Source organism: Poromitra crassiceps (genome assembly GCF_964638095.1).
Source record: "Poromitra crassiceps genome assembly, chromosome: 14".
In the NCBI taxonomy this organism is placed as follows: Eukaryota; Metazoa; Chordata; class Actinopteri; order Beryciformes; family Melamphaidae; genus Poromitra; species Poromitra crassiceps.
The window spans coordinates 319,493-332,945 of record NC_139633.1 but is presented as its reverse complement, the minus strand read 5'-3'; the positions used below and the strand labels follow the sequence as shown (position 1 = coordinate 332,945).

Below are 13,453 nucleotides of genomic sequence, written 5' to 3'. Positions count from 1 at the left end.
AGCCACAGGGGAAAGAAAGAAAAAACAAAAAAACGAAAAAAAAAAATATAATCAGAAAAATTAATTTTTTATTTGTTTTTCTCCTCCCTTCCCACAATAACACACAAATGTAGAAAATAATTTGTTTAACAATGCATATGTTTTAAAAACGTTTATTGTCTGTGTATAATTTATTGTCTGTGTATAATTAATTATTGATTAACTATTTTGATCCGCCTGGGCTGGGGTCAAAGTTTAGTTTTACGTTACGTCACTACGTCATTCACTCTGCGACAGTGCGACTGCCAGCTGCCAATGATTATATCAGCCGGCTAAGCTAAATGATGGAACGCAAGAACAATGGCAGAAAAGTGAAAGAAAAAACATTACCAATTTCAAGAGGAGTGGGAGGAAGAGTTCTTCTTCACAACAGTGAAAGAAAATAGTGTATGTCTCGATTAAATGCATAATACTCATTATTTAAAGGTAAATCGAGCAAATTTCAACAGGTAGCCCCCGACATGACTCTCTACCCTTCAGGTAGCCCTCGACCTCAAAAAGGTTGGTGACCCCTGACCTAAAGTAACCACAATGCAGGGGGAAAAGAGTGTAAGAGGATGTGTGCGCACGCTGTGTGTGTGCGTGTGTGTGTGTGTGTGTGCGTGTGTGCGAGAGCGCGCGTGCCCTACTCTTACTGCACTGTAAAGCCCAATTTATGCTTTGTCTGCCGACACTTTTGAAACGGTCGCCGACAGAAATGAGGACTTGAGTCGTCATTTTCAAGTGTAGGCGAGCAGTGTCTGCTACCTGGTGAAATGTCTAGTGTCGCTGACTACGTCACGATGTGTCGCGCAAGTCTGATTGGCTATATAGACGGCACAAGCTTGACTTCCTTGTTTTGGTTTTCACTCATTGAAATTAATAAACGTGTCTCCGCTATTTTATCAGCCTGTCCTTAATGTATGACTTCGTGAAAATCACAAAGAACATTGTGCATTTCCCAGAGAGAGAGGAGGTGAGTTGTGTGTCGTTTATATGCGGCTGCAGTCAAGTACGTTACATCTTGCCTCCGAGGTGGTTTCACTGTGCATTCCATTCCATCTCTTGCCGTGGCTGTCTGCAGCACGGGTGTCACGTGACCGTTGAACGAGGCGTTGAACGAAGTATAAATGCAACACCATGAGCGACACTTTCTTTTTCGTCTGTGACCATGTGCTGAGCGACACTTTCTAATAAGTATAAATTAAGCTTAAAGGTCCTTACACATCGGGAGCGTTTTTTTCATGCGATTAATTTGCACGTCAATAATATTTTCCGAACCTATATCAGTCAATGCAACCGTGCATACCAACGGCAAAGTTTCGCTGAGCGTTATTGCGGTGTTTATTTTTTCGAACCGCGGTCGATTTGTCAGAAATTCGCTTCCCGACGTGTACACATCTGTTGCTGTGATTGACAGGTGGGTCAAAACTCGCATCGCAATTTCGTGGCGTATATTCGCATCGCTCTTGATGTGTAAGGACCTTTAGTGTTCATTTCTGCTGGAGGAAATGGCCTGTATGATTCTAGGGATGCTGTATGGAATCACTTCCTTGTTTCACCGAAGAAGAAGAAGAAGAAGAAGAAGAAGAAGAAGAAGAAGAATTGGCAGTTTGGGATGATTTGAACTTGTGGCTGGGAGTTTTACCCAGCATCACTGTCAAGAGTTACAGCACCAAATGCACTGGATGCAGTAATTGATGCATCTCATTCGACGTTTCTAATTTGACGCTCCGATGGCGACGCGGCGGGCGGGAGATTTTGCAGCGTCAGCAGCACTGCCACCTGCGTGATGGGCAGCGTTACTACAGCGTCATTTCTTTAGACTGACACCAAAGATGTTCCTCTGCCTGTTCTGTAATCTGCTCCTTATATCTGGAGACCAGCTAGTAGCCCGGCTTCACTCTCCCCTGTTTGTACTTTGTTCATGCATCTCAATTGAATGTTTCTTTCTGGCACATTACATGCTCCATTACCTGCATAATACTTGTGTTTAGAAATACCTGCAAATCAAAGGTTGATGCAGCACAGATATTTGGTCAATCTCCGCTGTATAAAGCTGTGTTCACACCGAGATATTTATTTTTCGCTCTGTCGCTTGATTCAACCCTTTGGAATCGCTCTGTCGCTGTGATTAAATCGCTCATCAACAGGCACACGAATTGACAGACATGTGGGGGAATTAACGTTACGCAATGTCATGCTGTTTGTCCACTACGAGCCACCGTCGTTGTTTACAAGCTAAAGCCTATCAGCGTGCTCCTAACGCGAGGTCCATACCGGTAGTACAGACTTCACTTCATGTCAGCTGTCAGCCTGTCAATGCGGGTTGTTGCCACACAATAAACCAGCGGTTTGTTCCAAGCCAGTGTGATCCTTGACTCACTCTCACACGGCAGCCAATCAGCGTTGAACAGTGAGCGACTGATGCCAGCGTATTTTCGCTCGAGTTGGGATATTTCATCTCGGGCGACGAGCGTATTTTCTCCCTATCGCTCTGTCTCTGTCGCTCGGACGCCCAGCGATTTTTCTCCCGGGCGAATATACGCTCAATCGCTCGTTTGCATTGACTTTGTATGTAAACTCGATGCCAGCGAAAAAGTTTAATAGGTCGGTGTGAACGCAGCTTAACTAGTGAGCAGCAGGCACATTAAAAATATCAATGTAGTTAGGCGTCCGAGTATTGTAGGCCGTAGATTCCCTGCCTACCAACACGAGGGTTGCAGGTTCGCGGCCCCCCTATGTTACCTCCGGTCGAGTGCCCATACAGGCACGATTGGCTGTGTCTGTGGGTGGGAAGCCGGATTAAGGGTATGTGTCCTGGTCGCTGCACTAGCGCCTCCTCTGGTCGTTCGGGGCGCCTGTTTGGGGCGGAAGGGAACTGGCGGGAATAGCCTGATGCTCCCACGTTGCTGCGTCCTGCGGGTGAAGCCGCCCGCTGTCAGGTGAAAAGAAGCGGCTGGCAACTGCGCATGTGTCGGAGGAAGCATGGTGCTAGTCTACGGCTCTCCCCAGATCGGCAGAGGGTGGAGCAGCGACCGGGGCAGCAGGGGGAAATTGGGGGGAAGGAAATCAGAAAAAGAAAAAACATGACTGCAGCTATATGAAGGCAATACAGTAAACATGGAATCTTTTGCCGTCTATAATGTTCACTTCATTTTGAAAGTCTTTTTGCATCAAAGGAGGAGCAGATTATGCATCAAAGCGCTTCGACTCTGGTGACCACCGGGGGCACTTCTGGCCGTAAGCACAGTGATATACGTACGTGATATCGTTTGCAAGTTTTTCTCGTTTCATCTCCTGTGTTACCATGTACAGCAATTTTACAATATCACTTCTGGCATCAAAACGCTGGAAATAAAACCCATATCACACTGTTCTGATTTTAACCACGAAGCATATTGTGTGTTCAGAATATTTTGCTCTTGTTTTTATTGCCGCTTCTTGCTTAGATTAGATGCAATTTGGGAAAATAACTTACTGTTAGCAGCAAGGCATCAGCCACTGGGTTATGAGCCCCGCGTGCTTCTGTCTGCCTCTCACCCCAGATGGGACTCGAACCCTCGGTTCCTGGCTTAACTCAAAAACGTTGATGCTGTATCCATGAGGCACACAGCCGCTCGTCCCCCCGTCTGAGACGGTGCCAGCATCTGTCCCGGCACACTCTGAGAGGTGTCCAGCGCGCTCTCCCGATTGTGTGTTTGCTTATCATCAGTTCAAGGTGTGCAGAGCAGAGATGATTTACGATATGAAATCTGTTTGTTAGATCCCAGTCTCCATGAACGGTGTGCTGCCGACCCCTCTGGAGGGAGATGGATTGGGCGAGAGATTTAAATAGATGTGTTTTGATAAATCGCCTGAATTGCAAGAGAAATAGCTCCAGAGTTGTTCAAGGACACAACAGAAGCGAAACTTTTCGAACTTGTCAAATATCTTGGCTGCGCCGTATGACTGTTGGCCTCCTGCTGTCTGGTTCGAGCAATCTCTGTTCACTGCGTTTGACTGGTGCTATGAATGTACACCTGTGTTGGCGAAATAACATTATGAATATGTATCTGTTGTTACCTCTGCCAAGGAGGTTATGTTTTCGGTGCCGTTTGTTTATTTTTGCCATTGTTGTATTTAGGGATGGGACCGGACCGATCCAATATCGGTATCGGGTGCCGATACTGACATAATTCATGAATCGGATCGGATCGGAATCAGAAAAATATTATTATTATTTTTTTTTTTGTTGCAATTCCAGCGCGTGCTGGCAGTAATTTACCATGTATAATAGTATCCTTCTTTGCCTTGTATATTTTCTTAATTTTGTCTGCTTTTTGCAAGGTATATCAAAAAAATAATCTTTAATTGGCAAAATCTTTGCCTATACTGTATATTCAAGAAAGATATCGGTATCGGAATAATATCGGTATCAGCAGATATCCAAATTCAGATATCAGAATCGGATCGGAAGTGAAAAAATGTGGATCGGTGGATCCCTAGTTGTATTGCAATACAACAGATTTCCCACCAAATCCGACCCGGTGGCACACAATGTAAAATGTGATGCAGAGGCTGCCAGGCTTCTCACTCATGGTCTCGTTTGTTTCAACTTGACAGTCATTATTCTAATCAAGTCTCAAAATGAATGTGGTTGTTAAGGTTGATGTGTTTGATGATAAATGCTACCAGTAATGTTTTGAATTTACAATACTGTATCTGTATCTGACAGAAAGGTCGGGTGGCAGTCCTTGGCATTTTATTTATGTACAAAGCATCTTCTGGGTAAACTGCCTGGATAGCTCTCATGTCTTCTTAATTACAAATCATTGTCACGGGCACTAGGTCCCAAGACTATTTATTTACTATGCTCCACACAAGTGGAACAAACAATATGCAGAAACTTGCAAAATTAGACAAGCTAATAATCCATTTTAATCAATTTAAACCACTGTTGTTGTTGTTGTTGAATCATTGTTGCGCCTTTATTTGTGTGCTTTTTACGTATATGTATGTTCTTTCTTATATACTTGTTGTGATATATTGTACCGTATTTGTAGGCTGTGCATTGTAAGCAGGGCGTCCTTGTAAAAGAGAGCTTGCTCTCATTTTTCCCTTGTTTAAATAAAGGTATGATGATGATGATGATGAGGATGATGATGATGATGATGATCTGTTGTTTTGCGCTCCGTTTTTCTGAACATAGATGCGAGTACCACGTGTCCCTGTGGTGTTTCCCCCCCCCCCCCCCCCCCCCCCAGACTCTGCCGTGGTGAGCTTTGACGGCAGCAGCAGCCTGGTCTACAGGCTGAGCCCCAGGCCCAGGCAGATGGCCAGAGACAGCATCTCTCTGAAGTTTAAAACCCTGAGGAACTGTGGCACCCTGTTGCACGCTGAGGGACAGAGCCAGCACAGCCTCACCCTCCAGTTACAGGAAGGAAAGCTGCTCCTGCTCCTCCGACAAGGTACAGCGCTGACACATCCACACAGACACAAAGACATGCCGGCGCCCAGTGGACAAGTGGACTTTCAGCCCGCTGGTTCCTGATTGGTCAAATGCACTCCAACAGTGCTGATAATTCCCATAAAACGAATACCTACAGGACATGTGTTATTTTCCATTTAGAATGCAAGAGACAGCGAATTAGAAAGCGAGTCTTTCACAGACTTTCAATTTGGAAATGTGCATTTACAAATTTTGGGTGTTAAAACTAGGACAGTTGTCTGAGGTGAATAGACTAGAGATGCGCGGATGAGCTTTTATGCCATCCTAATCCGCGTGTATGCATGAACCATCCGCCCGCCATAAATCCGCGCAAATTATTTCATACTATTTATAGATCCGCGCCCGCCATGCACCCAATGCTATAAACGCTATAAAACGCTATAAAAGGAGCGAACTTATGGTTTCTGCTGCTGTTGGTGCGATCGCTGCAGTCCAAGACTCTAAAATAAACTTCCATGCTGTATTATGTCCAGTGCACCACTTGCCCTCATGTAGTTTACTCGGCTAACGCTATAGCTTTAAGTTTAGTTTACTTGATTGCCTCATTGGGAAAAGTGGAGCTTAGCGACCTAGCACATGGCTATTGTTGTGATTACGGCTGTGGGTCCTTTGGGGGATCTACAATGGGTCCTTTGGGGGATCTACAATAGGCGACTAAGAATGTGCCTGACGAAAAATGTAGCTTAAAATATGTTCATAGACTAGAAAACGTAATTCATATTATTTTTCCTCATTAATGATACATCGTTTCAACCGCCCGCAACCCATTAATCAGAATGTTTATTTTTATGATCCCGCCCGCCCGCGGGGGCGGGATATCCGCGGTCAGCACGGTTATAACTGCGGCCCGCGCATCACTAGAATAGACCCTTTTCACGGGGGCCATATTGTGTCGAAAAGGCAGGGTAAACCACAGGTGCAAGCAAAACACTAATGAGGGTTTCCAACTTGCAATCATGGAAATTGGAAACCCTCATTAGTGTTTTGCTTGCACATGTGTTTAACCTGCCGTTTCGACACAAAATGCCCCCCGTGAAAAGGGCCTATTCTGTAAGATCTTGCAATGGGAACAATGACGCATTCGGATTTGAGCATTGTCATGTCAAGTTTATTTGTAGCTCTAATTCAGAAGCATGTCTCAGAGGACGTTGCAGAGAATGTGTCTCGCTAAATCTAGCTAAGCACAATCAATACACAGAATTGAACAATTTATATGACGCTTATAAAGAACAAGAATAGCAAGGGAAGAGAAGAAAGAGAAAGAGGGGGAAGGGAGAAGAGAGAGAGAATAGGGTGAGAAGAGAGTGGAGAGAGAGAGAGAGAGAGAGAAGAGGCTGCGTGCACCTAGCAGACTCTCCTAGATGTAATAGATGCCGGGCTAAACATACACAGGGTTATGGGCAGCAAATCAATAAACAATAAAAAACACAAATGAACTCATTTGAAATGCAATTGAAATCTAATTCCCATGTTGGCTGCATTACTACGGTGTGAGTGAAGCCAGATGAGCATCTATCTATCTATCTATCTATCTATCTATCTATCTATCTATCTATCTATCTATCTATCTATCTATCTATTGTATCTGTCTGTCTGTCTGTCTATCTATCTATCTATCTATCTATCTATCTACTATCTATCTTATCTACCGTATCTATCTGTCTGTCTATCTATCTACTGTATCTAGCTGTCTGTCTATCTACTATATCTATCTATCTATCTATCTATCTATCTACCGTATCTACCGTATCTATCTGTCTGTCTATCTATCTAATAATAGATGGGGCTTATATAGCGCTTTTCCGTAGCTCAAAGACGCTTTACAGTAGGCTACACAAAAACTAAACATTGGGGGGGGGGGGGGGGGGTGACGTTAGTGAACATATAACGACAGAGATTACACTAAACACTGAGTACTATGTGGGGGGGGGCGATAGTGGTGAGACAAGATAGTAGACAGAGACAGCACACAAGCAAGGATGGGGGGAGGGAGCAGAGGGACTAAGAGAAGGCGGTGGAAAAGAGATGGGTTTTGAGGCGGGAGTGGAAGACTGTGAGGGACTCTGAGGTTCTGATCTCTTGGGGAAGGGCGTTCCAGAGTCTGGGAGCTGCCCGAGAGAAAGCTCTGTCCCCAAAGCTGCGGAGTTTGGACTTGGGGGTGGAAAGGAGGTCGGCTGAGGAGGATCTGAGGGACCGGGAGGGTTGGTAGGGGGAGAGGAGGTCTGTGAGGTAAGGGGGGGCCAGTTGATGAAGGGCTTTGTAGGTGATGACCAGGATTTTGTAGTTGATGCGGTAGGAGATGGGAAGCCAGTGGAGTTCTTTGAGGACAGGGGTGATGTGGTGCCAGGATTTGGTGTGGGTGAGGAGTCGAGCTGCTGCGTTCTGAACCAGTTGGAGTCTGTTGATGAGGGTGGAGTTGATGCCGTGAAGGAGTGAGTTGCAGTAGTCCAGGCGGGAGGAGATGAAGGCGTGAATGAGTGTTTCAGCAGTGGAGTGTGAGAGGGGGGGGGGCGAATTTTGGCAATATTGCGGCGGTGGTAGAAAGAGGATTTGACGATTTGACGGATGTGGGGTTCAAGGGAAAGGGTGGGGTCGATGATGACGCCGAGATTGCGTGCCTGGGAGGAAGGGGAAACAGTGGTGTTATCAATGGTGAGGGTGGGGTTATTGGTTTTGGATAGAGTGGACTTGGAGCCGATGAGGAGGAGTTCTGTTTTTTCACTGTTGAGTTGTAGAAAGTTTTCTTGCATCCAGGATTTAATGGCAGATAGGCAGGAGTTGATGTGGGAGAGGGGTGGGTTATGGGGGGAGGTGGTGCTGAGGTAGATCTGGGTGTCGTCGGCATAACAGTGAAAGTCCAGGTTGAAGTGTCGGAGGATCTGACCGAGGGGGAGGATGTAAGTGATGAACAGAAATGGACCGAGTACAGAACATTGGGGGACACCATGTGTGACTAGAGGGAGCAGATGAGTGGTTGTGTAGGGAAATGAACTGAGAACGGTTGGAGAGGTAGGAGTGAATCCACCTGAGTGCAGTACCTTCGATACCGAGATCTTCCAATCTGGAGAGCAGGATGTTATGGTTCACGGTATCGAAGGCTGCACTCAGGTCGAGGAGGATGAGGATGGTGAGGGATCCGGAGTCAGCAGAGGAGAGGAGGTCGTTGAAGACTTTAATGAGTGCTGTTTCAGTGCTGTGGAGGGGGCGGAAACCAGATTGGAGGGGTTCGAATAAGTCGTTGGAGTGCAGGTGGTGTTGAAGTTGGGTGGCTACTATGCGTTCCAGGGTTTTTGAGAGGAAGGGGAGGTTGGAGATAGGCCGGTAGTGATTGAGGCAGGATGGGTCAAGACCGGGTTTCTTCAGGATGGGAGTGACAGCAGCAGTTTTGAAAGCAGAGGGGACAGTGCCATGGGAGAGTGAGGAGTTGAAGAGGTTTGTGAGGTAGGGGCAGATGACAGGAAGGCATGATTTAAGAAGGGGGGTGGGGAGGGGGTCAAGGGAGCAGGTTGTGGGTTTAGATGAGCTGATGAGTTTGGAGACGGTGGAGGCAGTGACAGGGGTGAACTGGGAAAGACGGCGGTGGGGTGGAGGCTAGGAAAGGCAAGCGGGATGGAGAGGAGAGAAGGAGGGGTAGGGGCAGCTGGGGGGGACAGAGGGGACAGTGATTGGTAGATGGTGGTGATTTTGTCAGCAAAAAATTGAAGGAAAGCAGTGCATTGGTCAGATGAGGAGGTAGGGAAGGCGTCGGTACGGGGCTTGAGGAGGCTGTTGATGGTGGAAAAGAGGGTTTTGGGATTACGGCTGTATCTACTGTATCTATCTGTCTGTCTATCTATCTACTATATCTATCTACTCTATCTATATTGTATATTGTATATAACTGACATTTCTTTGTGGACACGATAAGAAGAAGAAGATCTATCTATATCTATCTATCTATCTTTATATCTACTATATCGATATATCTATCTACTATATCTACTGTATCTAGCTATAGATCTGTCTATCTAACTATAGATCTATCTATCTACTCTATCTATCTATCTATCCATCTGTCTATCTCTCTCTCTGTACTGAGTTGACAGTTGAAGTTGATGCTTGATGTGCTTCATCTCTCAGACATGCAGTGAAGCGTCCCCACTGAGAAACGGTACATTGATCGTCTGTTTAAAAGACGTCTGAGTGGTTATTAATATAGGCAGGTAGGTAGATACTTAATGCCAGGGGGAAATTAGGTTGTCTCACAGCAACACACAGACATGACAGACAGACTGTAATAAATGCATAGCAACAGTCGACATCACGGTGCACATCAGTCAGTAAAACACTGCAGGCTTCTGACTTCAAGCTGTTCAAAGTGCAGATTGCAGTAAAGAGCGCTGGAAGTGCTCAGTTGGTTGCAGAGAAAAGGTCCACTAAAAGCTGACATGGGGCTCATCAGGACAGAGTGGAGAGGATGCCTCTATCTGTGCAAATATATTGGTATTCTCTTCCATCATCACATGATCAGGAAGCTGAAGAGCCACCCCCCAATAGCAGCAAACAAGCCTTATTTGACAATCTCACCCAGCCAGCATTGTAGTACTCATTTTCATGACTCGAGACTCGACTCATTTTCATGACTCGTGACTCGACTCAGACTTCAGAGTCGGAAGTTGAAGACGAGAAGAACTTGGATTTGTGAATTGATTGCAATTTCATTGCAAGATGCTCTCTAGTTTTTAAATTGTGTCTCGTGCTCAGTGGGAAGTGTAGGGCCAACACAGGGCAGAGCAGAATAAAGCTGTTTGTTGAATGAATGAATGTAAAGTATTTATTTGTCCATCTGTACATCATGGTCATTGGCAAAAAAGACATCAAAAACAACAGACAAGACAACAACAAAAATGATTGGCAACATCAACACATCACAAGATTGGGCTAGGGGAGGGGTTGGATGGGTGGTGCTGCGGGGGGGGGGGGGGGGGTATCAGAGTCCGTTTATTAGGCCAATGGATTTGGGGATGAATGAACACGTGTGTGTGTGTGTGTGTGTGTGTGTGTGTGTGTGTGTGTGTGTGAATGGCACACACCTCATTAGTCACCCAATCACCCTACCTTCCTGTGAGCATTTGACATTAGCATTTTAGCCATTCGTCTTAAACAGAACAACCCACGATGAGAGCAACAGCAGAATTAAGCATCAAGTCCTACATGAAGAAAGTTGCAAGCGACCAATAGCAAGGAGAGAAAAGGTCAAAGTCATAATGTCCCGGCAATATCCCTGTGACCTTTAGATAAATAGAATAAGAGATGTTTTTTTTTTAATCTTTCTCTTTTTTCTAAATTCATCCATCCATCCATTGATCATTCTCTCCTCTCCTTTTCTGTGTCCCTTCATCTATCTATCCCTCTCTCCCTAAATCTGTCTCTATCGCCCTCAATCTCTTCATCTCTCTCCCCCCAATTCTCCTCCTCTCTCCCTCTCTAAACCCTTTCTCTCTGCATTCAACTCCGCCTACATCACACCTCCCCCATCCTCTGCTTTTTGCATCTATCTGCCTCACTGTCTGCTGCCATTGCCAAAGCAATTACATGATGTACACTGTGGAGAAATAGACCAAAATTATAACGGAGGGTTTTTTAGAGGAAGCTCCACCTAATCTCATTGATATTCAAACTCCACCCCTTCCTCCCCCTTGGCCTTTAAAATGGTTGTTTGCTGTGTGTTCTGGGAGTCTGCTGTATAGAATTGTTGTTGAATTGTCCCACGCGTGTTTCAGAATAAATCATACTGTAGATATTGAAGCAATAGTGTTGTTATTTATTCAGTAAGATATTTCTTACGACAATACAACAAAATAGTGATAACAGCAATAACATTATCTTGTATCCAGACTTATCAAGCTTATTTTAAGTTTGATTGAGTGGGAAACCATATTTTATATTCTCTGACCCATTGGGAACCAATTCTTCCACTGCGTTGGATTTCTTATGGAAATAGTCATTACTGCACTGCCACTGGCAGACAATTTTACCGGTTTCAACAAATAGGATTTTCCTTTTCTTACGTTGACTTTTTTCCCTTGGTAAATGTGAAATTGTCTTGGTTGTTTCATAATAATTTCTTGAACGAAGTCTTAATTGGAATCTATAAAGTGAAATTTACTGAAACCAGACAGCACGATTATCTTCCAGTGCAGTGAGGTACATTAATTTGACTAAAATATCAAATTAGATTGCTAGGTCTGGAAACAAGTTAAAATCACTTGACAACTTCCCTTTTTGTTTGCAGTGGACTCTCAGTTGTCTGAGGCACATGGCTGCCTATTAGGGCTGTGAATCTTCACTGGCCTCACGATTCGATTCGATTACGATTCAGAGGGCTCCTATTCGATTCGATTACGATTATCGATGCATCTCGATGCATCTTCAATCGATGCATCACTTTTTTCCGCAATACATGATTTATTTTTTCTCACTTTCTTTTTTCTCACTGTGTGGCTACTTTTAAAATAAAAGTGCATTTGGAATTGCATTGTATTATGATCCATAATTAAAATAAACAACTGCATGTACTTCCATTATATTTTTATTTGATTGTTACATTTATTTATTTATTTATTTTTAAATAATCGATTTTTGACATTTTTGAATCGATGCAGAATCGTGCACGTCCGCATTGCGATGCATCTTATAATCGATTATTTTTGACACCACTACTGCCTATCTCTGCTGTATCGTGACATTTCAGTCACTTCAGTGTTTCTTGCTAGTTATTATCTAAAATAACTAAATTACTAAAATGACCACATATGTACATTTTGTTAATTGTCATATATGTCCATATAATATGTATGCATATATGCAATTATGTAGGGCACACATGTATGCAGTATGCACCATATAACATCCCAATTCCATATATGGCAACATATACTGTATGTACCTATATGCAACATATATCCCAATTATATGGGTAGATATATGTGGAAAACTACTGGTATTGCATTATGTATAATTGCATATATGCACATATGTCACTTCTATATGGGATGACAGGCAATGCCAAAGCAGAGTCTCACTCCGCCCACATTCTGTCAGGGAGTTCAGACTGAGCGACTTGACGTGTCACTCCTTTCTGACAGAGGAACACTGAACATTCAAAACAAAAACCCTTTTATTATTTTCCTTTTTGACTTTACAGTAGCCTACATTAGACTTTACAGTAGCCTATACTTTACAGTAGCCTACATTAGACTTTACAGTAGCCTATACTTTACAGTAGCCTACATTAGACTTTACAGTAGCCTTCATTAGACTTTACAGTAGCCTACATTAGACTTTACAGTAGCCTACATTAGACTTTACAGTAGTCTACATTAGACTTTACAGTAGCCTATACTTTACAGTAGCCTACATTAGACTTTACAGTAGCCTACATTAGACTTTACAGTAGCCTTCATTAGACTTTACAGTAGCCTACATTAGACTTTACAGTAGCCTACATTAGACTTTACAGTAGCCTGTACTTTACAGTAGCCTACATTAGACTTTACAGTAGCCTACATTAGACTTTACAGTAGCCTATACTTTACAGTAGCCTACATTAGACTTTACAGTAGCCTATACTTTACAGTAGCCTACATTATACTTTACAGTAGCCTACATTAGACTTTACAGTAGCCTACATTATACTTTACAGTAGCCTACATTAGCAGAACGCTGAACAGTGTTTGGTCTCTCCCCACACTTCAGCACCTGCGCTGACAAACCAAGGACCCTAAATAGAAGGATAAGACAACACTCACCTCACAGCATTCGGATTTTGCATCGGGGCCAGATTCTGGGGCCAGTTCTATTGAAGTGAATGGGGCAGACAGGGTAAGTCCCACTATAAACCAGCATGTGCCGTTTCACCTTTGCTTGGTGGTGGAAAGAGCCATGATCTATTTGGAGACCAAT

The 13,453-nt window shown here is 44.0% G+C and overlaps 1 protein-coding gene across 1 annotated transcript in view; it reads left to right on the top strand.

Moving 5' to 3' along the window:
• Positions 1-13,453, top strand: part of LOC310789530 (contactin-associated protein-like 4) — a gene marked incomplete at both ends in the record, with an annotated part of 176,899 nt that overhangs the window by 52,565 nt on the left and 110,881 nt on the right. The window contains one exon of the mRNA XM_083651166.1: positions 5,265-5,468. Coding sequence (XP_083507292.1) covers positions 5,265-5,468 — 204 coding nt within the window. The remainder of the gene's footprint in view (positions 1-5,264; positions 5,469-13,453) is intronic.